The sequence below is a fragment of the Hemitrygon akajei genome, chromosome 12 (genome assembly GCF_048418815.1).
Source record: "Hemitrygon akajei chromosome 12, sHemAka1.3, whole genome shotgun sequence".
In the NCBI taxonomy this organism is placed as follows: Eukaryota; Metazoa; Chordata; class Chondrichthyes; order Myliobatiformes; family Dasyatidae; genus Hemitrygon; species Hemitrygon akajei.
Window position 1 is genome coordinate 67,669,680 of NC_133135.1, and position 25,506 is coordinate 67,695,185.

Consider the following 25,506-nt stretch of genomic DNA (forward strand, 5'->3'; position numbering starts at 1 on the left):
TCACATTCACAGCAAATCTCTGAAGCAGAATTAACCATTTACCATCATAGCTCCCTTCATTTTACACCAATCACTCACTAGTATATTAAGTACTGCTGAGGTCTCTTTCAAGAATTACAAAAGGGTTTCAAGATACGTAAACTGAAATTCAAAATTAAACTAACGGGCAGCTACTTTCTTGTGGGTTCATCTTAGATCAAATTGCTTTCACATACATTCCAGGTTATCAAAACACAAATTTGTATTCCAGATGATATTTACATTAATAAAGTCAATTCAATTCAGATGCTGGGGCAAATTACTTTTACAAGCTATAACTTGTTTTGGCTTTGGATGTGGAAGCAAGCTACTTCTTCCTTTTTACCCCAGTAGATTAATTTTCTTAAAACACAAGTTACAGGTCAACAGCCAAGTTAATACCAAGTTGATTTGAATTTCCCACCAGCCATCACTACCGACCAGTTTTTCCTTAACTAAAATATTTGTGTTTATGTAAAACATGCCCCAAAAATACAAATACATACCCCATATGTACCAGGAGACGAAGAGGAGTATGGAATCTGCAAATGGAAAAAAAAACATTTTAGGGATCATGTTTATGAAACAACAGACAGAAAATTAAAATTGCTTTCATGAATAAACTTTCTATGAATGCAAAGGGCTTTCGCCCTGCGCTTCATCCCCACCCTTTACCAGACATCAAAATTCTTCAGCCACATGTCCAATTTTTTTTAGAAACAGATAAGCAAGCCAAAATGCGTTCAAACTGTTTGTGAGTTTTAGAAATTATCCCAATCCTGCCAGTCATTGGTAAAAAGGATTTCCGTGGAAATAATTAAAATACAGTTTTTCTTTGTACATTATTTCACCACTCTTCTCATGGGCATCAAGAAGAACGACTTGAATTTATATAGCTTTTGCAATTGACATTCCAAAGGTAGTTATCAACTTTCTGAACAGTTGAGTAATGTTTAAAAATAACTCAGCAGACAACTTGTACACAAAAATGTCAGAGAGCAGAGTAATATCCAAATCATGATCAAAATTTCCTGCCATGTCAGGACTTCTGTGCGGCATGCACAAGGTGACAGAAGCTAGATCAAGTTCTGCCCTCTAAGCTTCTATTAAAATTGACAGCTGACTGAGCCTTGTCCCTCATTTAGCAATCAGATAAAACTTGAAAACACTTCAAACATTGCTTCAAGTTCAAAAAGATTCCTGCACTTAAACATATTCGAATTTATAAATTTTAAAAGTAACAAGAAACACCAACAAATGCTTTTGAATAATACATTAAAATAAAATTAATACCTTGCAGCATGGCATTAAGTAAATGGCGACATTATTCTTATCCCCTATTCTCAGACTTCACATACTTTGCCCACCGCTCGTCTACATAAAATTTCTGAACAAGTGAGGGAATATCAATAGTTTCACTGAAGGTCAAGAGCTTGATCTGTGGCATTCAAGTCTCGTGACCCAGGTCTGTACAACAAAACCAGACATGACTTGCAGATGATGGACTGACTTCATACAATTTTCAACGATTGCATCCTCTGAATCATCATTTTCATTGTAACATTCAAGATGAATGTCAATACCTTTAAAATCTTCTTAGTTCATAACTTGTAGTGAAATTGTTTCATTTTCACTCCCGGCCATTTCTGGCATCTCCAAGCCTGAATGCTTGAAACCGCAGTGAGCAAAACAGTTTGGAATTGTCTTATTGCTTATTTCTCGCCAACTGCTTTTTGAACACAAACACACCTGACCGTTGCTATTTAAAAACCGTTTACTCCAAGCAAGGTGTAATGTCAAATGGCCACACAAGTAAGTGCACACGATGATCCTGAGCAGATAAAAAAAAGCCCGGACTCCACCGCCATCAATGTGAGTTCCAACGACCTCGGACACCTTCAAGTGATGATTGTGCAACCTTCAACTCTTAACTCCAGCCTTGACTGACAGGTCAGGACTTCACGGCTGCTGCTGGAACCCATCTCCTCTTCCCCCACCACCACTCAGCAATCCAATGTCTTGGGTTCTCGGAGACTCCATCTTTTTCTCACCCAATCTTCCCTGAACACCCCAACCCTCCTCTCTCCACTGACACCACCAACCCGCTTATCCCCTCTGCGCTCTCATCTATGCCGTGTCTTCACCATCCCCTCTGACTTCCCCTCTCTGAGGCAGAACATTCTGTCCTCAGCAAGGTCTTCACTTTTGTTCCCCTGCACCTACACCTCAGTGAGTTCCATGCCCGCCATGACACTGAACTCTTCTACGACTATCTCAGACTCTGTGCCTACTTCTTTGGCAAGGACTCTCAATCCTGCACAGATGACCTCTTTGTCCATCTTCTACCCTCCTCCTCTCCCTGAACACTTCGCTCCAGCCTTCTGCCTGCTCTGTTTTTTCTCATTGCCAACTGCTGATGAGAAACAGTCTTGACTTCACCACTCCTCTCTCCAATTCCAACCTCACTCCTTCTGAGCGCTCTGCTCTCCACACTAATCCTAACCTCACGATCAAACCCGCAGATAAGGGGGTTGCTGTAATTGTCTGGCAGACTGACCTCTACCTTGCTGAAGCCCAGCAACAACTCTCTCACACCTCCTCTTACCTACCCCTCAAAAAGGACCCCACAAAGAAAGACCAGGCCATTGTCTCTCACACCACCACTGCCCTTAGTAACTCTGGGGAATCTCCCATCCACTGCCATCAACCTCATAGTTCCTGCACCCCACACCTCCTGTTTCTATCTCCTACCCAAAATCCACAAACCTGTCTATCCAGGTAGACCAATTCTTTTTGCTTGTTCCTGCCCCAATGAACTCACCTGCAAACCCAACTCAGTTTTATCCTCCCTGGTTCAATACCTTCCTACCTACATCCATGACACCTCACACGCTCTGGATCTTCTCAATGATTTCAGATTCCCTGTCCCCATCATCCTATTTTTACAATGGATGTCCTGTTCCTATATATCTCCATCCCTCATCCAGGAAGGCCTCAAAGGTCTCCGTTTCTTTCTGGACACCAGACCCAATCAGTTCCCCTCCACCATCACTCTCTCCTCTGCCTAGCGGAACTTGTCCACACTCTCAATAATTTCTCCTTTGGCTCCTTCCACTTCCTTCAAACTGAAGGTGTAGCCACGGGTCCCAGCTATGCCTGCCTTTTGGTCGATTATGGGGATTATAATGTTCAAAGCCTACACTGGTGTCACTCCTCAACTGTTCCTATGCTACATCGACAACTGCATTGCTGCTGCTCCCTGCACCCATGCAAACCATGTCGACTTCATCAACTTTGCCTCCAACTTCCATCCTCAAATTTACATGGTCCATTTCCAATAACTCCCTCCCTTTTCTCAATCCCTCTGTCTCTATCTCTAGAGACAGCTTATCTACTGATGTCTATTATCAATCCACTGACTTTCACAGCTACCAAGATTATACCTTTTCCCACCGTTACTTGTAAAAATACCATCTCCTTCTCTCAATTTCTCCATCTCTGCTGCATCTGCTCTCAGGATAATTTTCATCTGCTTTTCATCCCAGAGTGGAGATGTCCTTCTTCAAAGGGGCCTTCCTTCTTCCACTATCAACGCTGCCCTCAACCGCATCTCTTCCGTTTCACACGTCTGCCCTCACCCCACCTGCCTCTGCGTCCAGCACATAATTCTCCAGAACTTCTGGCATCTCCAACGGGATCTCGCCACTAAGTACTTCTCCCCCCAATTCCCATTTTCTGTAGGGACTGCTCCTGACATGACACCCTTGTCCATTCGTTCCTCCCCACTGATCTCCCTCCTGACACTTACCCTTGCAAGCAGAACAAGTGCTACACCTGCCCCTAAACCTCCTCCCTCACTACCATTCAGGGCCCCAACAGTCCTTCCAGATGACAAGACAGTTCAGCTTTGAGCCTGTGGGGGTCATCTACTGTATCTGGTGATCTCGGTGTGGCCTCCTGTATAATGGTGCGACCCAACATAGATTTGTAGACCACTTCACCAAGCACCTACACTCCATCCACCAGATAAAGCCGAATCTCCCAGTGGCCACTCATCTTAATTCCATTTCCCGTTCCCATTCCAATATGTCAGTCGCTGGCCTCCTCTACTATTGCAATGAGGCCACCTTCAGGTTGCAGGAGCAACATCTTATATTCTGTATAGGTAGCCTCCAACCCGGTGGCACGAACATCGATTTCTCAAGCTTCCAGTAATTGCCCATCCCCTTCACTATTCCCCAGCCCATTTTCCCTCTCACCTTGTCTCTTTACCAACCAATCACCTCCCTCTGGTGCTCCTCCCCCTTTTCCTCCTTCCATGGCCTTCTGTCCTCTCCTGATTCCCCCTTCTCCAACCCTGTACCTCTCACCAATAAATACCCCAGCTCCTTGCTTTACCTCCTTCCCCACCACCTCACGGTTTCACTTATCACCTTGTGTTTCTTCCTCCACTCTCCCCATCTTCTTTACCTGACTCAGCATCTTTTTATTCCAGTCCAGTTGAAGGATCTCTGCCCAAAACGTAGACTGTTTGCTCTTTTCCAATAGACACTGCCTGACCTGCTGAGTTCCTCCAACCTTTTGTGTGTGTTGCTTGATCTCCAGCATCTGCAGATTTTCTCTTGTTTGTGATTGAATAACATGTATTTTACCCACTGACCATCAGGGAAATTGCCTGAGAGAACTTTAATCTGCCAGTATTACTGCAAGAATTATCACCATTACAGGGACTAATGAATCAAAGGCTTTAATGTGATTTATCTCCCAAATAAATGAGAAGCACAAAAAGCTTAAGAAAATATACTAGTTCTTCTGCTAATTACGCATTAAATTAACTAAATTTAATGTCCTAAAGTTAGAATATTCAGAAGTAGCTTAAGTTGATATTTTTTTCAAAAAAGTAACGCTGATAATCTACCAAGAATATTATTGCTAATTTGCCAAAATAGATGATTAGAGAACAGTCTAACCCACATGTAAAACGTGAGCCAGCTATTAGTTAGAATGCATAATGGAGCAGGTGATAGAAAACATCTGAAAGACAAGCCTTGCAGCTTCAGAACAAACAATGCTGGAGGCACTTTGTCCTGTCTTAATAACTCCCAAACTCTTCTATAACCAAGCCCATCTGTCTGAAAATCTAATACGATGAAAATAACACGTAGAGGAGACTCATTCCCAAGCTCTTTTTTTTTAAACAAAGCCACACAGAATACCATATTAGAAGAGGTAGTTTTGAGAAGCACAACCACATGGAAAAATATGATTATAGATCCAGATTAAAAAAGATTACTTTTGCAACATTTCATAAGTAACTCTCGCCTTGCTCTCCTTCCACTTAAAAATATTGGCCAACTTAACATATTTTCACTGGAACCACTCCGGAACTTTCAACATGGGTTTAAGATTATGTATGACTAACTCTGGGTGGCAGGATGGAGATACGTCTCGGCCAAAGGAGGTCTAAGGCACCCCTTCCCTCCGCTAGCCTGCAGGTCACCTTGGGCAAGGTGTAGCACCTGCTTAGCCCCCAATCAGGGTCACATGAAGCCATGGGAGCAGGTGGTGGATGGTTCCATGAGCAACTGGTGCATATCACAAGTCCTGGTTCTGCGACCATTGACACCAGGCAGACAATCTCTGAAGAGTATTGGTAATGGCTGGGATCATCCATCTTGTAAACTGCCCAAGAGGCGGCAATAGCAAACCACTTCTGTAGAAAAACCTGCCAAGAATAATCATGGTCACGTGGACCATGTTCGCCCACCTCATTTGATACAGCACATAATAATAAATAATAATGATAATGACGACTAACTTGGTAAATATATATTTTGAGCATGGAACAAGGAGAATTGAAAAAGGGCAGTGCATCCAAGGTTGTCTACACTGATTTTATCAGAGCTTTTTGAAGTTTCCATGTGGTTGATTAGTCAGAGAAGTAATGGGGTTTAAGAGTAAGGGAAAAAGTAGATCCATGATTAGCTTAGTTCCAGGAAGCAGAAATGGCTGATGGGGAGTGAAATTCCTCTGAAGCTCCACACAGCTCAGTACTCAGTCCCTTCTTCTTTGCTTTTTATTAATAATTTAGACCTAAAAGTGAGAACCATGATTGTTTAGTGATAATAAAAGCTGTGTGATTCAGCACTTTGACTACAGGAAAATTGGACAGAGAAACAGCAAATGGAATTTAATTCAGAGAGCGCAAGATGATGTGCGTGCAGAGCTGCAACAAGAAATGGAAGGATATTGGAGTGACGTGGAGGAACAGAAGGATTTATTATGTATCCACAGATAGCTCAATAATGCAATTATAATGGCATTCAAATTACTTTCTCTTATTAGCAAGAGTATAGAATACAAGGCAGGGAGGCAATGCAAGAACTGTATGAGCACAAGAAATAGGAATTGGCTATTCACCATGACTGATTTTTCCAAATTATTCCCGAAACCTTTGAATCCATTAACATCCAATCTACCAACCTGTTTTATTTTTTAGATATGGTTGATTTATTTTTCCCTCTCAACCACATTCTCCTACCTTCTCCCATAACCTTTGACATCCTTACTAATCAAGAACTTATCAACCCCTCTGCTTTAAATATACCTAATGACAGCCTCCACAGATTCCCCACCCTTTGTCTAAAGAAGTGTCTCAGCTCTGTGCTGTATTGTTCTGAGGCTGTGTTCTCTGGTCCTAGACTCCTCCACTACAGGAAACATCCTCCGCATGTCCACTCTATCCAGGCCTTCCAATATTTCATGTTTCATGAGATCGCCCCTCATCCTTCTAAACTCAAGTTAGTACTGGCCCAGAGCCATCAAATACTCCTCATACATTAATTCTTTCATTCCCAGGATCATACTCATAAACAACCTTTGACCCTCTCCAATGCCAGCACATCCAACACAAAACTGCTCACAATATTCCAAAATCAGTCTGATCAGCAGCTTACAGTTACTCAGCATTGCTTTTATATGCCAGTCCTCTCAAAATGAATGCTAACATTGCCTTTGTCTTCCTTGCTATTGACTCAATGTGCAAGTTAACCTTTATGTAAACCCACACAAGGACTCCCAAGTCCCTTTGCACCTCCAATTTCTGAATTCACTCCCTGTTTAGAAAACAGTCCACAACTTTATTCCTTCTGCCAAAGTGTATGACATTACACTTCCCTACACTGGATTCCACCTGCCACTTCTTTGCCCGTTCCCTCAGCCTGTCCAAGTCTGCTTCCTCAACTCGACCAGCCTCTCCAGCCATCTTTGTAACATCCCCAAACTTGGTCACAAAGTCATCAATTAGATCATTAACATATAACGAGAGAAGCAGCAGACCCCACACAAACCTCTGCGGAACACCACTAGTCACTTACAGCCAACCAGAAAAGACCCCCTTCATTTCCACTCTGCTTTCTACCAGCCAGTCAATCTTCTATCCATGTTTGTACCTTTTCTGTAATATCAATGGCTTGTTTAGCAGCCTCATATGTAGAAACTGATCAAAAGCCTTCTAAAAATCCAAGTATTACTCACTGAGTTAGCGTTGGAAGGATTAGGCCATGGCCGCCCAGCCCCTGGACCCCTGAAAAAGAAATCAGGGTAAATATTTATTTTCCTGTTGCATCAAGTTTTGATTCATTTTTGCAGCACTAAACCTTAACAAACATTCACTAAACCTTCAATTATCTAATTCAGAACAATTAACATTATCCTTGGTTCAAGTGTCAAATTCCCTTAATATAAAAAAAATTAGAATAGTCAAAAGTGCAAAAATAATGTATATACTGTAGTTTACAATCATGCAAGCAAAGAAAATACCTTGTAAACTAATCAATAATAAATTGGAAGTTTAAAACCAACCATCTCCACTTTTTATCCGTATACAATTTATCTGTATACAAGAGACTTACATGTTCATTCCAGCCATGCCTGGACCTATTGAATTGGGTGGAGGTCTCATTGAACCGCCATAGTTCTGCAACGATAACCAAGGATCAGACTACCATAACGAGAAGGAAACCAGTGAAGGGCAGGGAAGGGAAGAAAAAAAAACAAAGTTAATATGTTAATAGGCACATTCCCAATACCAAAAGCAAAATTCAACTGACATCATCAAGCTGATTCTTAGTCCCAATCAAAGTTGTTTTTTTAAATTTAAAGCCCAAATGGGTCCTGCAGTCCAATGGAGACAATTGCTTTCACCACATGCCACCCACCCACATTCAAATGGACATCAGCAGTAAAAATTCAGCCCCACCATGCACTTGAATTCACTATTACCCCAATATAATTCCATCTTTTCCTCACTGGATAGAAGAAACGTCCTTAAACATTTGATCAAAAATAAATGGGTATCAGGAAAAGTTGTCCGATATTGAGTCAATGCTGAAGATGCCTATGCTGAAACTCCTACCTCCAAATTCTGCAGTTTAGCATGAAACTATAAACTACATACCAACACTGCTGCACTGCATGAATGATATGCTGAAAACACTGTGTCAATGCTTAAACATTTAGGATTGCGTTTGAGACCACAACCTTCTCATTTACCAGTTTAAACAACCAACAAACAAGGCCTGGGAGGAACTTTTCCTCCAGCAGATGTTTCTTCTCTTTCTAGATCAGAAGTACTGTGTACCCAAATTCAAAAGCCTAAACTGGTTCCTTGTGGTACATTTTACAATTTTACAATTCTACCGCCAGGACTTAAGAACTTTTTAAAAGCTATTATTAATGCTTTTTGAGATAGTGATTTAGATGCATATCATATTTTTTTACTGAGTTAAGTATTGTATGTAATTAGTTTTGCTACAACAAGTGTATGGGACATTGGAAAAAAGTTGAATTTCCCCATGGGGATGAATAAAGTATCTATCTATCTATTTGATAAACTTACTCAGTAGCCATTGGAGAATTCCAAATACTACTTCCACTTAATAAAAACAAGGGCTCATTTTCAATTGATCTGCATAACCTAAATTTATTTATTTAGAGATACAACACAGAATGGGCTCTTTGGACTCTTCAAGCTGCACTACCCAGCCACACTAACAACCGATTTAACCCTAACCTAATCATGGGACAATTTACAATGACCAATTAACCTACCCAGTACGTCTTTGGACTGTGGGAGGAAACCGGAATAATAAAATACAAATCTCATCATAAGGAAGCCAATCAGACATGCCAGGGCTTGCTAACAACTGGTGGACAATGAAAATTACAGATTCTGCTAAAACACGATTCCCATGTTCAAGAGTAGTAATTGAAAGAATGTGGTTTCTGTTCTGCTTACCTGCTGTCCCATTGGGCCCATTCCTCGTGGAGGAGGGTTCATTCTCTGCATTGGCCCACCCATACCAGGGTGTCCTATAATAAGGGAGAGGAAACTTTATGCAGTGTACACCACAGAATTCTTTTGATTCCTATCTGGAGTTGGGAATACATCTCACCTTGCTGCCGTGTGGGATCCAATGTGTTTGGTAGCAACGGCTGTGCACCGGGAACACCACCTGGGGGCTAAAACAAATACAGGATTACTAAACCGCATCCACTTTCACAGGATCTACCTCTGCTCCACACACAACTGATGGATATCCATGTGCCAGCTGGTTAATGAAGGAGAGACAGGAGAGTGTATATGGGGCTACAGTGAAGGGTGGCTGCAAAGCATGAATAATTGAACATTTTCCACAATCAGCAGCCTTCCAAAAATTGCACTGGAATTTGCACATTCAAAGCATCAAGAAGAAATTGTAATGACAAAGTTTTAGGAAGTAAAATATAGTATACTGAAGTGATAAAACACCTCTGTGCCTTTCATTTTTTCCCTCTTCTCCTTAGGCATGAACTTCTGCCCCTCCTGAACCCCTACAATGTAAAGGATCCAAGTGGTCATCTTGTGTACAAAACAAGTGTTAATATATTGTCACAGATTGACTTAAAGGGGAACATGCCTAATGAAAACGAACCTTTTTTAGTTGCTTTGATTAAAAAATTTTAAAAAGACAAGCAGACATATCTTTCAAAGACCATCTATTTAAGTCTTCTGCTAAGTAATACAACACCTTATATGTTTTATTACCATGAACTGTGGCAAGGCTTTCAACAAAGTCCTGCACAGCAGGCTAGTTCAAAAGGTTAGAACAGACAAAACCTCGGGTGAGCTAGTCAATTGGACACAAAACTGACTTGATGGTAGCAGTTAGAAGCTCATTGTGGAGGGCTGTTTATCAGACTGGAGGCCTGCGATCAGCGACCCCCTGTGGTTTGCAATGTAGTTGGAAGAGAATGTGGGTGGCATGATTAGTGAATTTGCAGGTTGGTGCTATAGTGAACAATGAAGAAAGTTGTCTGAAGTTGTAGCGGGATTTGGACCAGATGGGAAAATGGGCGAGGGAATGGCAGATGTAATTTAACTCAATTAATGCAAACTGATGTATTTTGGAAAGTTAAACCAGGCAGGACATAGACAATGAATGGCAAATGTTAGCAAACAGAGGGATAGGATCCAAGTACATGTTTAGTGGTTATTTTCATTGACCAAGGCACTGAGTGTAAGAGTTAGGACACCATGTTCTATCTGTATACAACACTGGTTAGGTCGTATGGGGAATTGTGTGTAGCCTTGGTTGCCACATGGTCAGGACATGATTAAGTTAGAGAGGATGCAAGGAAGATTGAAAAGAACACTGCTTGGATTGGAAAGCTTGAGATATTAGGAAAGTGCAGATGGGTTGGTCATTTCTTTCCCTTGACTGAAAGAGGCAACACGACAGAGGTATACTAAGTTATGGTAAGTGTAAATAACCAGTGTCTGTTTCCCACTGTAGAGGTGTTTAAAACTAGAGGGCATAGGCTTAAGGTGAGAGAAGTTTAAAGGGGATCTGAGGAATCTTTTCCCTACAGTCAGTAGTCGATATCTGGAATGAGCTGCCAGAGGTGGCGGAACTGTAACAATATTTAAGAGGCACCTTGACAGGTACCTGAATGAGCCGAGGGGGAAATGGAATTAGTACAAACAGGATTAGGATAATTGGGCAAGATGGTTAGTATAGACACAGTGGGCTGAAGGGGCTGTTTCTATGCAACACAATGCTTAAAAATTCCCAATAACTGATTCCTATCAATCATAGTCTAACAAAAATGTTAGATCACAGGTTAGAAAATGTGATTAGACAATTACTGTGACAGCAAATAAAGTGTTGCAATAGAATCAAGAACTCAATAATTCTGGCTCAGCATACTTTACCAATAACACTTAGAAAACTGCTACACTGCTCAAACTAGGAAGCCCAACATATAGGGGAAGGGTGGGGGAAGAAATACTATTATTAATTGCTGAACATGATCCAGCCAATTAGCTCAACATTCCTATGCAGAAGACCCAGAACACGCTGAGGTTAGGGTCCGTCCAGTACAATGGATTCAGCAGAATACAAAGACTGCACCCCAAGTTCAGCAGCTTGGGGTGACTAAAGGCTCACTTCATCTTCACCAATGGCATAAGCAGAATTGCCGCTCGGCCATTCATCACCTGACTCGCTGTGGATGGTAGGGCAGATTGAATATTAAAGCCTTTTCCTTGCACTCCAGCAAAGATTTTTAAAAGTTGCATAGATTTTTCCAGCTTCTTTACAAGGAGAAAGGCTTACCTAAACTAAACTGGAACAATAACTTATCTGTCTTTATGGCTGTTCATTTCACTCTAACTGCAATAATTAATTTGAGCCATCTTGAAAAGAAACACAGAATTTCAATATTGTATTCCACCAGTCCGCAGTACTACAAGGTAGAGCAGTCCAGACAGTTCTCAGAAAAAACACTGAGGACATTAATGCTGAAGATCTAATGAGCTAGGACTGCTGCTGTAATCCGAATGGACCGGGGAAAAAACCCTTCTGTTTCATGGTAGTCTTTCTATATCATTCAGGAGGAGAAATTCTGATGGCATCAGAAAAATTTTAGGAAGGAAGGGTGGGTTCTTAATAGCACAAGTTATTTAATCTTTCCCAGAAAGAATGCAGCGTCTCTGCACAGGAAGCTGCAGCTGACACTCAGAAGAAAGAACATACGAGTTCAGGGTCAAATGGAAGTAGTTTATTATCATGCCACTGGGCGTGGGGAACAGGAATGCACTGCAAAGACCAGGCTCATGTTTTGGAAAAGCTGCACGGTCATATTTAGAAGACCTCTGCATGAAGAGAAAAGTGACATCTTTATGCTTTTAGAGTTGTCTTTAAAAGGGTAATCCAGCAATGGTTCAGCTGAACAACTAATCTAAAATTAATTTGTCAAGATTTGGGTTACACAAAATCAGACCTTTTAGTTACAGGGAAACATTCATTCCTGACTTTTCCTATGGTGCTAGGGGAGAAGGGGGAGATCAGGAGGAGGAAGTGGGAAATGAAATGGTAACAACCTAGCATGTTACTGTACTGATGGTGACTGCTGAGCTGGTGGAGTTACATGTCTTAAATTGTTCTCGATGTGCCACAGACTATGAGCAAGGCAGAGTGAAAGCAGTGGGTGAGATTTCCCACTCCTGATTATTGTTCACATCCAAAAATCACTGGACAATGTGGAAACCTGATGGGGTTTCAGTACTAGCTACATAAATATAAATGATAGTTAATGCAGCAGAGGTGGTGAATTGGGTTTGGGTGAGGTGGTGGTGAAGAAGGGTGCTTTGGGAACTGGAAACAGATAAATGAAGAATGAAGACACTCTGATAACTGGTAGAAACAAAACACAACGTAGTTCATTCCAAGGACCATGATCATTTCGATGGTTTCCAAGACAAATTGTTGAAACAAATATATTCTAATAGTTATTTCATGTCCCAACAAAATAGGTACTCTTCGCAAGGGCTGAAAAAGAGCCACCTCCAAAACCAGGTTTTCCCAAATGCCAGGGCGCTGCAGAAATTAGATGCCACATGTGTACACGTATTCTGTAAGCAAATTTTCTCAGTAAAACCATTAACACTTGAGCCAACCTCATGCAAGAGTGTAGGCAAAGACAAGCTCCACGTCATCATTGATCTGACATTTGAACCAACTGAGCTTATTTGTACAGGAAAACAAAACTCAACAACAGGACAACATCACTCACGAGATGGATCAGCAGTGGATGTGGTAAACCAATAGAACAGTAAAACTAAATATGTACATTTTAAATTTTGATATGCTAGAACCAGTGGTGACTCCAAAGATCCATATATACAAGTGCACTTAACTGTAGTGATCAGGGACCAGAAGAATGGAAATAGCCAAAGGAAAGTTGGCCTTGAAAGACCAGAATACAAGGGGGGGGGGGGGGGGGGGGGGAATCTTGCTACAGCAAATCAAAGTCTTGGGTAGCCCACATTAGAAAGACAGTACAGACTTACAGGAATGTTATCAGGGAACTAAAGATTATTTAGATTTAGAAGAGAGATTATTTAAATTTAGCTAGGCTTCCCTGGAAGATAGGGTAAGGGATGGTCTGACTGAATGCCTTTACTTTGGCAGGATGGATACACAGAAACTTATCCCACTAGTGGGAAAACTAGAGGACAAGGGACAGAATTTAAAACAGTGTATGAAGTCATTGAGGAGATACTCCTTCATGCAAGAAACTGCAGCAGAGCGTGAGAGAAACATAGAAAGGTCTCACACAAAAACAAAATGCTACCTCAATTAATAATTTTGAATCTACAAAAGATGAAAGTTTAGCCAGTCAAGGCTATAAAGGAGAAACCAAGGAGAAGGTTGCAGTTGCGATCAGCCACCACCTCACCGAATGCCAAAGTAGGCTCTACGGGCTGAATACTGTAATCTGTTCCTATACTACTGACGATATTAAAATCACCTCAGCCAAATTGGTACAGGATGGGACCACTTACTGTGGCCTTGTGATAGAAGCACAGTGGGTACAGTACCTGGCTTCCCATTCTGATGGGGGGCCTTGGACCTCCTGCGTATCGCGGTGACATAAAAGGCTGCAATCACATAGAATTGGTTAAGTCTACAATCTGCTAAAATAACAGTCTTAATCTCGCTCAATTAAAACATTTCTATACAAGTGAAAAGAAAACTGCAGATTCATGCAACAATTTGAAAAATTACCATAGTCAAAGCAAGTGATTTGGTGACGTGTGAAACAGTAAATTAACCAACCCTATGAATTCCTGCACTCTCAGTGAGCTCAGTACAATTTACAATCCATGCAAGGTTCAGGTGGAATTGAAAACAGTGGTTTCTGAGTGATTTCACTTGTGGCAATAAATCACTTGCCATAGCCATTTCTTGATTACTGCATCTGGATAAAAATGAGGACTTGGAGGTGACAAAGGAAATTGTAATTCACTTTTCAAACATCATACTATGCTTTTAAAAACAATTTTTTTCCAAATATCCCAATGAACAACACTACACAAAAGAAAGTTTAATAGAAACTGAATACTGCATATTACAACTCAACTTCCCTGACCCTTCAGAGAAGAGTCTTTATAGCTTTAAAGCTGAATCAATTTCCTTCACAACATAACAATCTGTCTGGAATAATTAAGCAATATATCCCACTTTACCGTGGAGCGTGAAATATTATAGGGTCATGCACCGATTCGGTGCTAAGTAAGGAATATGTTCACAGCCAATGTTTCTCCTCACAGCGGTGCTGCTCTTTTACAGCTAAACTTTAAAGGATAACAGACTCTAAAGGTTGCAAAGAAAAACAGTTCAAATGCAACTAAATTTTTATTCAGTTACAAAGAATTTGTTTCACTTTGTGAACAAACTGAAGTGGACATAAGCAGTCTTAGATTTTACCTAAGCAAAACTATTTCCTCCCAACAAACCAAGCCATGGCAAATTTATGCAAAAACTGGATGCTGGAAATTTGGAAGTTTTTGAAAATAATTACAGAAAATTCCAAGCTCCCACTGAAACATTTGAGGCATCCACATACCAGGTAAAACTTTTGCAAGACTAAGATTTACAGGAGTATTTGCTATTCTTTTTTTTGAAAAAACACCATTATACTGGAAGGGAAGAAGAATCTAAGGAAAATCCTTCTGCCTGGGTATCATATGGTTTTTGTGGAGCAGCACCAGTCAAATGAAATGTGGATTGAGAGAGGAATGTAATGGATATTCAGCTGGAGGCTGAATATCAGCTGAATATTAAAATATAAAGCCAAGTTATTTTAGATTTTCAATATGATATTAAATAGGAACCTTAATTAAACCTTAATTAAACAAACTGTGGAGTAGTGTACAATAAAAAGTTGCTGGGAGTATCATTTGTTTGGAAATGTTTTCTCAACTGCCTTGTGTCTAAACACAGTAAAATGAACACATTTGTAGACAGTGAGCTCACTATATCCAAGAAATCAATGACTCAGCAACATTTTGAGGGGATTCCTCAACACCGCAAATAACATGGTAAACAATCATGCAACAAAATACTGCACATTTAATACAGAGACACACGGACATGTAAATACAAAAAAATCACCAATAACATAACTCATCAATAAACATCAACACATTCAGTTTTAAACCATGGACTCAAAGAAATGAAAATGCTCACAGACCCAGTATCAGGGCAGTGAACTATGCACATAGCCAAGTACATTTAGAAGTATTTACAATCATGGAAGGAAATATGTAATAGCTAATCTGGTTATCCCATGAGTGAACCTTCTTAATCCCAAAGGATCATGTATATACTTTTGAAAATCAAGCCACCACACCACCCTACAAAGTTTCCAAATAAAAAACTAATTAGTCCTGCCATCTGAAGTTGCACACATTTCAAAAATGCTAGTATGCCAAATGAATTTAAGACATGAAGTTTAAGACAAGGGTCTCACCCCACCTGATACATGCACTATATGGGTTGGAATCGAACCAGGTGAACAAAGGAGTCCAAGGTTCAGTTCCAGTTCAATGCCCTGATTTGAGAAAATTTGGCAAAGCTCAATATGCTATTAACCTCATGCTTCTGGACCCAGAAGGTGAATGCCGAGGGACAGTTGGTAGTTTAGGACAGGTGGGTGATCTAAAGAAATGGGGCAAGAAAACAATAACCAACTAGAGTTCCTACTTCTATTCATCATCCATTGATTCTTGTGGGAAAATGTGCACGTGTCTGTGTGGATGGCAGGACAGGACTGGGCTGTGATGGCCTCCGAGTGCAAAGAGTCACCTTGCATTCACTGACAAGGGTCGCCTCTGAAGTCTAACCACATCCCTCAAGGGTAGGCATACCACAACCTAATTTTAGGAGAGGCCAGAAGGACGTGAAGAGGAGGGAACAAAAAATGATTTCATTATGCACTTGTGTACTGTGGGCCAGCAGAAGCCTAAACCAAACTCAGCAAATTTAGAAGAGCCCTGAACGGAAGCTTCACTGCTGGGGACAACCTGATCAGGAATTTTGTACATAAAAGAACAGCAAGCAAAGGCAAATCGTTAGTCAAATGTAGAAATTCTTGCTCCCTTTGAAGTGAAGAACCCAAGCAACTGCATCAGCTCATTACCTGATTGTGGGGTCCCATCATGTTGTTAGGATTGTGAGGAGGCGGCTGTGTATGTGGCGAGGGTTGAGAACCTGGGGGTCCCTGCGAGAGGTTAGAGAGCAAAGGAGGGGAGTTACAGCGTCAGTGCATCAAGTTGCAGGAGGCTCGGAGAATTGTAGAGCCATTTAAAAAGATTTTTTTAATATTAAAAAAAGAGCATAACAGCTGTTGCAGACCCGCCATGTTTGTGCTTTCAACAAGTGTTAGTCTCTAGGCTGCTGCCAGCGACAATGTAGTTTGTTACCACGAGCAATTTTCTTAATTAACAGACATTAATTAGTCATTTAGCAATTCTGCAAAGCAGCTTTACCAAACATGAGTACCACTGTGATAAATAGTACTGATTAGAGGGTGCCCTAATTAACAGCAATGAGCAAGAGAGAAATGAAATTACGCAAATTAAAAGGGAGTGGAAGTTAATGAAGCCGGAATGCATTTGCACCTGTAGTTCTTTTGTGTTGGTGAGAACGGAACACACTACAGAATTTACATCTCATCATTTCATTAAAAGATTCATGGCAAAACACAGTAAATAAAGCTTTTGAACCAATTAGGTTGATACTGAGCCAACCATTTCCATTTCTAGATTTACAAGAAGCTTTTCTGTAAGTCCCTGTAATCATCACCAATTCTACGCGTTATTGAATTCTAGGATTCAGGTTTTGCATTAAACATTGCAAAGGGGACAAAAAAAAATTCAAGACATGGAGGGGAAGGGGAGGGGGACTAGGAGGAGGGCCTTACATGCAGAAACTCCTCCCCCAACTTGTCCATTAACCAATCAGTTTCCTTCAGCTCTGCAACAACAACAAAAATTAACACTACGTCACTTTTAACAATTTCAAATTAGGTATAAAATTTCAGATTTAAATGTTGGTTAATAGTGGAACTCAGAAGCCAAGGGAAGAGAAATCACAGCTACAGGTTTCCATGACCCATGACAATCAAATTAAAACTGCACTCCCTTAAACTGCATCAGTCAGGAATATTGATAAGTAACTACCCAAAGGAGGCAATTTCCTCCTCCCTTCCTGAAGGTATAAACTTCTCCTGGGATACAATTCCATCAAGTTTCAATATGATGCCTCATAAACTAAAGAATCAAAATTCAGCTCTACCTTGTCCAATCTTCCCAGATGGTCTTGTGCCAAAGCCTAATTACACCCCCCCCCCCCCAACTGCCTCCCCACATCCCCATCCAGCTACAGACAAGTGAGCAGAGTTGGGACAGAACCTGCCACTTTTTTGATCTATTTGCCTCAGCAACACAAGAGACAGTGCATTTATTCACTTGGGCAGTTCTTTTTAAATGAAGGAGCCTCATCAATGGAAGAGAACTTGAAAAAATTACTAGAAAACTGAGAATGGCCTTACTATAGAGTGGGAGTTAACAGAATTAGGAAGACAAAATATTTTAAAACCCTCATTTTACTAGTTAGAATTACTCATTCCATTAAATCTGGACTGATGGAATGAGTATTCAACTAGGAATTCTGATTTTGTGGAATTTACATCACTTAACATTCTACAAAACTCTTGTGTATATTTCTCCCTTAACCAAAAGGCATTCTCCCAGTTTAAAAACTCACTTAAGGGTTAACTGAACAGAAGGTCAAATAAAGATGATTTTTTTTTGTGGGAGCAACCATAATACTACTGCCTCGAGCAATAAAGAAAACGCTTTAGACATAAAAAGGAACGCCCAGGAAATCCAAAAGTTCACGAAACCTCCCAACTAGCAGTAAAGTTTTTTAAGATATGAATCAAACCCTTGCAGCAATTGCAACTTCTTGCACTAATGTATCTGACAGATACTTTCTGGATAATGTGGCGGCAGATGCAGCATCAATGTAAACACTTCAGCCAACATCACATTCTCATGCCAGCTCTGTCTGTGGGGGTCGGAGGGCCTAGCTGTCTGCATAACAAAAGCATTTTAAAACCCCGGCTGTCCACTTCCTCCCAGCCTCCCTCGGGAGGGTGTATGGAAAAGACGGCACACTACACCTCAATATTCTGACAGCATTGAAGAAACAGGATGCACACGAGACAAGCAGATTTCAAAAAGGAATCCAATTTGATTTTTACATTATAGGAATGTTCTGAGAACATAAAATGAGCCCAATCTGTTGCTTTAAAATCATAATGATTTTATACATTCAATTAAACCTCAGTTTGGAATATGAGATGGTGATTGGCGGCAGTGGAAGAGGGCTGGGAAGATGGAAGAGTGTACAGAAAGTTGGTGAGAAAAGAGAAAGTGGCTGGACAGTTAGATCTATATTTAGAGTTAATCAAGAATGGGGATATAGTGTGATCGCAATCTTTTAAAATCAGTTGATCTAATTTTGAACTACAACACAATACACACTGAATCCAACATACAGCACATTACATACAGCCCTGCAAGCAAATTACCAAGTACAATGCAGACATTGCCCTCTACAGAATACCCAACAGACAACACAATGTACACTTAGCATTTGAGATACTAATCCAATTTTAACATTTCTGCTCCTTTATGAAATAGAGGGTTAAAAAAAGTGTCTACTGTTAGGGAAAGATGCCTCAAAGCATACAGAGTATTATGCTGGTGTCATCAAAAACAGCCTGATCATCTTTCAGACACATTTTTAAATTGGGTTACCTCTTAACCTTTTAAGTTAAACTGCTACTTTAAAAAATTGAAGGGATTTAAAGCATTCAGATAAAAATGAAGCAGTGCAAGATTACATTTGAAAGTTTTCCTTTTAATTTTGAACTACAATTGCTGCATAAACATCTGCAAAAATTCTGCTCAACCAGTTACAACATGAGGACCACTGTATCAATACCAACATCCAGAGTATCCTAATCTATCTGATACTATTTTAGTTTTACTGTGACTGCAAAGAAAAATATACATACATATATACAAATACAAATGTATACATACAAACACACACGTACACAATTAGTAAAAATTGTAAGCGTGTGTGGGGCAGTGGAATAGTAAATCCTTTGAAGTTGATAACCAAACAGTCAGGTTAGCTACACTGACTGTTTCTTCAATGTGATGTGTATACAATTATCTATCCAACATTTCCTGCAGAAGTTGTTCAAAATTTCCACCTGAACTCATTGTTGGTGCAAAATCCAGTACAAAGTTGTTCACTTCTTCACAATATTACGAAACATTAGGGGGCAGTGGTGACACACAAGACGTGCTGCTTTGTTGTTCCTCACGCTGCAGGCTAACTGCTGATGCATAGCAAACACAGCAGTGGACACTGATTTATGAGCAACTTTCCATTTCAACAGTGGTGATTCAAACTCTACATGGCTAGTTTCTGTAGAAAAGAAAACCTGATGGCCGTAGCCCATAAGTTTCCAATTTAAAGTAGAACTCAAGCAGATCAGCCATGAATTACTGGAAAAAACTATACCTTGAACATTAGGCCATTCTTTAATTCATAAAGAACCATCTTTCAGAGAAGAAGCGAGAAAAATTGCACCTACCTTTCAAGTTTGTTAAATAAAAACAAGGAGCAAGATCATTTGAAATAGAGAGAGCAAAAACTTAGCCGGAATCAATGTTTACTTTGCCTGAACGGTTTCGGGCGGGAGAGCACAGTTCAGGGAAGGAGGAAATCAGCTTGGATTTTCGGTTCTGATCACTAAGACACAGAGCTGAACTGTTGGAACATGTTTGTACCTATATGCCAAACGTATTAGCTGTGAACTAAATTGTCTGCAAAGCCCCCTCTACTGCCTTTGCAGTGCATTAAGTGTATACAAAGCTATGCAGTGAATCAAAAATCACCTGAGCCAGAAGCTTTCTTTAGGGATTTTTTTAATGCGATCTTTCTTACTGGTGAAAGGATATTGCTGTTTCAAAGATACATAAAGAGTGCATGGAGATGGATGTCTTTCCACCGTGTGCTTCAAGCTGAAATCCAAATTAACATGTGCAGGAAATGATACAAAAAAAACACTCACATGCAGGAAGTGATGTTCATGCTAAACAAACCGCACAGAAAACGAACTGCTCCTCTAGAGCCCAGAACACTCCCCCATCGGATGTCAAATTAATTGCTGAAACTAAAAGGCAAATGTTGACTCATTAAGTCTTTGGTAAAAGAAGGATAGTCTCAGAAGCTAGCCTTGAAAACAGTCTTACTACAGTCTTTAACTGTTCTCACTTCAAAAATGTCGTTCATGGTGGTTATGTCTAATGGGCAGACATTAGACATGGTGCTTACTCAGAATGACAATTGTCTGAATTACTTCTGAAGTACACTTTGCCTTGCCCAGGATGAATTCAACTTCACTAGGTCCAGCAGTGTCTGTTGCCTTCAGATACCTCTGTGCTTCTGCCCTGAATTCCTGCTCTCCCTTGATAGCTGTCCTCTTAAAGCCATTGATTACCAGAGCTGGCAAGGGAGCAACAGTTACCAAATACATGAACTCTCTGATGGTACTCCAGAATCTCGATGTCCATTTGGTGGCCCCAAAACCACAAGAATCTGAGGTAGCCTTGATGACCCTCTCTCATTAGGAAGCAATGGAACATTTGTTCCAAATCTACCATCACTGTGACAGACTTTGCTCTGAGGCACATGACAACCCCAAGCAGTCTGTTATTGAGGTCTAGATCCTGCAAGAACACATTGCTCAGTGATACATCCTTGAACTGTGCACTTGAATCAAATAATTCGTATTTGTGCAGGTTTCTGGGGGTGAAAGTTGGGCAAATACCAGTCTTCCTTTTTGGGATCTGGTGGAGGTGCTAAAATCAGCGTAATGATCTTTCATTTCTGGTTTCCTTCTCAAAGCGACTGAGGGACACCAGTCAACTGAGAACCTGCTCCCTGTTGTCTGTAGGAGCTGTCTTGGAGAGCAGCAAGGAAGGGAAGATACCCAACTGTTTGACTTGTCTTTGCTGAACTCTTCATAGTTCAAAGGAAGACTTCATCTTCAATGGAATATGCCAGCTTATAATCATCTGAGTGAGAGAAAACCAGCTTGCCTAAATCTGGCTGAGCAGAAGTACGTCAGGGTGCTTGGTTTGCTTGCTTACAATCTTCTCTTTCATATAGATTCTACTCTCAGAGTCTGAAATGACTTGGGTGCCCGTTCTCCGGGATATTAGTCTTAAATGTACTGACAGTGGGCTAATGCACGCCTAATTGGTAGACTTCACCCACTGTGATCCAACCCAGGTCCAATCACTGGGCATAAGGTGCGCTGAGCTGACCACTGCGCTGATCGTGTGCACAGATGGTGTCTCTGCCAAGCATCAGGAGAACCTCAGCAGAAGAATCAGTGAGGGATCTAGCCAGCTACGTCCTTAAATGGAATAACCCTGTGCAGCTTCAGGAATTGGAATGTCATCCCTGTTGTTGGGAGCATGGCCACACTCAATGAGGGTTGGCAAGAGTAAGTAGACCTCTCCTCCTATTGACTCCACAATAAATCCATTGGCTCAGTTGGCTTCCCTCCGCGCTCTGCTGCAGGTATGCTAGAACCAGTGGTAGCCTTAAGTGCTGCCCCTGAATTAAATGCTGATGAGTGCTGGTCACTGTTGCACTCAGTGCAGTGTATGATAGCCTTATGGTGTTTTGCTTAGTACTCTGTTGAAGCACAACAACTGAAACATATTGAGTACTCCTTCCAGTCTGCAAGTGGTTCTTGCTGAGATCTCTGCATTTCTTAAAGGGGGTTGGTTTTTGATGGACAGGGCATTGTCTACTGAGGTTCACAACAAAGTTTTCAACTAAGTTTTGTTGACCGTTGTAGGTATTCTTGTTTCCCATGCTTTACCTGAAGTTGAGAACATAAAACTAGGGTCATTTTGCATTTCTGTGTGGCAGCAGACAGATTCCACAAAGAATGAAAGATGACAGATAATGGGCATGATACTTCGTTTAGTTATCCTCTTTTCTTGCATGTTGCTTGGTAGTCTCTGCACTGTAGTGTTTCTTCCTCTTGCCATATCCGAGTAACTCAGTCCAGTAGGTAACCCTTGTTTTGTTCTGACAACAGATCTGCAGACTCCAGTAGCTTCTGCTATTCTTTGTGAGAGCGCTTTGGAAAATTAGAGAGATCCTTTGATTGCCTCTGGAGAGCCATAGAATTTGTCCACCTCTGCCACAGCATTTGTAAAGCCACAGTTGGATTATTAAGGTTCACCACCCTAACCCTTCTTGCATGTTGCAGTGACATCAAGCCACTTACAGAGAAGGTCTAGCTCTTCACCATGGCATTGCGAAAGCTTTGAGTTCCAGGACAGATAACGGGTTGACTGGTTGCCGAACACTTTAGTCCTGCTGTGACTAGGTTACAGACACCAAGCGAAATGTAATGCACCTACGGCTCTTGATTGAAAGCATTGTGGAGACTGGTTTGCCAAATGTATGTCCTGGGATAGATGGAAGCTCAATCTGTCCCTGTCTGTGCAGATGGAGTTGGTATCAGTCGCATCTCTTGACAGAGGTTTTTTGCTGTGATGAAACTGCAGAAGGGGGTATTGTGGATCTTTACTGCTGTAGACTTTGATAGTGAATACCGGGACTACGCAAAAGGCACATTGGCTGCATGGTGTTGACAGATGGACCAATTTCTTTTTCACAGCCAAGGTACATTTGGACATATTCTTTGGATGCATTGGTTCTTGTGACTGCAAACCATAAATGATTCTAGTTACAGACTCACCATTGTCTAAGTCAGCTGCTGCATCATACACCTTGACCTCTGCTGGGGTAGCCTCAGCCTTGTTGTCTTCCCCGAGTACATTTAACGTAGCCTCTACACTCATTCTCTCTACATCTATGCAAGCTTTCTCTGTTTGCATCTCAACTTCTTGTTTAGCAGAAGCCACTCGCTTCAATTCTTGCTGCGTTGGCTCTGCTGTGCACTCAAGCTGCTGATTCATTGGAGCATCGTGATGACACAGTCGGTGCGCTACGTTCTGACTTCATTTCTAAGTCTTGGTGATCGACATTGCTCAGGTCAGAGGATGACATTGTCGTGTACAGCATTCAGCGTGTTTGTAATGCGTACATACAAAGCTATGTGACGAGTTGAACACCTTTTCAAATATCACCTGAGATCTTACTTGTGAAAAGATATTGATATTTCAAGGTAAATAGTGTGTAGAGATGGATGTCTTTCCACCGTGTGCTACAAATTGAAATCCAAATTAATCCGTGCAAGAAATGATGTAAAAAACATATTACATACAGGAAGTTACCGAAAGAAGACTGGAGGTGGAGTTAAGATGGCACTAAACGGCGACTCCTTTGCTTGCATCTTCGGAAACAGCTCTATTTCCATCTTTAATATCTCTATTTTTCCCTTTCAGGGTTCTTTTGAAGACCCTAACCTGGAGTTACATGTAGTCTTCAGTTCTTTGCGGGAATGGGACCCGTTCTTGTGGTTTCAGGACCGGCCGATGTTCGGCACGCCAAGGGTTCGAAGCCTAAGATCTCAGGGCTCTGGAGATGGGCAGATCGAGGGCCAGTGTCATGGTAGGAGACTCGTGTGTCGACAGGGAGACTGTAAAATCTTTTGCTGTGATCATTGGGCACATAGCTCGAAAAAAGCAACCAAAACGGACTTTTTAAACATCGTAAACCAGCAGGCTGTAGTTATGTCTCCTGCTCGCTGTGAAAATGGGGGACACCTCCCTCTCCCTTGCCAGGGAGGGAGAGAACCTGTAGAGTGCCGGATGAAATGCTATCGCTCAGCTCACACTTGTGCTCGGTAACGCTTTCTTTTTGCTGGGGGGAGGGGGATATCGTTGCCTTGCTGCCGCTTACGTGCGGGAGGGGGTAGCTGGGGAGGGGGACTTTGGGGTTCTCACTTTTAATTTTCATTCTTTGGAGCACTTCTCTGTTTTCATGTATGTTTTACTAAAAAAAAGCATTTCAGGATGTATGTTGTATACATTTCTCTGACATTAAATTGAACCTTTGAAGTGATGTTCATGTAAAACAAACTGCACCTCCAAAGGACAAAATACCTCCAACTGGCTGAACAACCAAGTAATTCTCATTACCTGGACTTAGATGAAGAACGCCCTTGCAAGTGAAGTGACACTGAGCAGCCAATACCACAAGGAATATGGGTGATGCCAAATCAGGGGAACAAGAATTAAGAACCAAGGATCTACTCACTCCATAAATGGAACAGCTCTGCTTGTATGCCTGGTATCAGAGATGTTATAACTCAATGAAGATCAATCCTTCACTATTCAGTGCATACAGCAAGTCAGAATGAATGGAACATCAATTGCGTTGTTACTTCTATCACATTTGAAATATCCTTGGTTTGACTATACACTAAGGTTGTGATATGGGTGTGCCAATTGGACTGGAGATGAAGATTAAATTTACAAGACAACCACTCAAGAACCACTGCTGCAATGAGAACCTGTACTAGGTCAATTTTTTATGTTTCTATGTAGGAAAGCTCTCAAGTTGAGTAAGTGTTAATAGATAATGGAGCTACTATAGATCAGGATATCCTCATTTTAAAAAGCATTTTCATTTAAAACTGTTGTACGTGGAATAGCACTGGGAACCACCTTTGCAAATTATTCGTGCTTCAATGAGACCCAGTAGCGGTACAGCAGTAGAATGCAAATACAATGCCATGATTTACGCTGTGCCCATTACAATGATGGGAATTGTGTATATTGTTGTATTGTAAACCTAATGGGAAGAATGGACAGGAAGAGTAAAGGCCTGTGTAGTCTGGACATGATCAATGTATTTTACTACTGAACATCTTGCCAACAAGGAATCCCAACCTGGGGTCCATGAACCCCTTGCTTAATGGTATTGGCCCATGGTTGGGAACCCTTGATCTAAACTCATATGCAACTTACCAAAATGCTACCAGTGCTGAAGCTGTACACTGGTATGAGATCAGCACTTACCA

General features: G+C 41.2%; 1 protein-coding gene across 6 annotated transcripts in view; it reads right to left on the reverse strand.

Moving 5' to 3' along the window:
- Nucleotides 1–25,506, reverse strand: part of ssbp3a (single stranded DNA binding protein 3a) — a 167,688-nt gene that overhangs the window by 13,030 nt on the left and 129,152 nt on the right. For 2 of the 6 annotated variants that reach the window (XM_073063369.1, XM_073063368.1), the window contains exons 6-12: nt 16,546–16,626; nt 13,943–14,002; nt 9,474–9,540; nt 9,317–9,390; nt 7,932–8,020; nt 7,555–7,603; nt 525–560 (exon numbers count right to left, since the gene is read on the reverse strand). In XM_073063369.1, coding sequence (XP_072919470.1) covers nt 525–560; nt 7,555–7,603; nt 7,932–8,020; nt 9,317–9,390; nt 9,474–9,540; nt 13,943–14,002; nt 16,546–16,626 — 456 coding nt within the window. The remainder of the gene's footprint in view (nt 1–524; nt 561–7,554; nt 7,604–7,931; nt 8,021–9,316; nt 9,391–9,473; nt 9,541–13,942; nt 14,003–16,545; nt 16,627–25,506) is intronic. The other 4 variants (XM_073063372.1, XM_073063370.1, XM_073063373.1 and 1 more) reach the window with 2 other exon arrangements.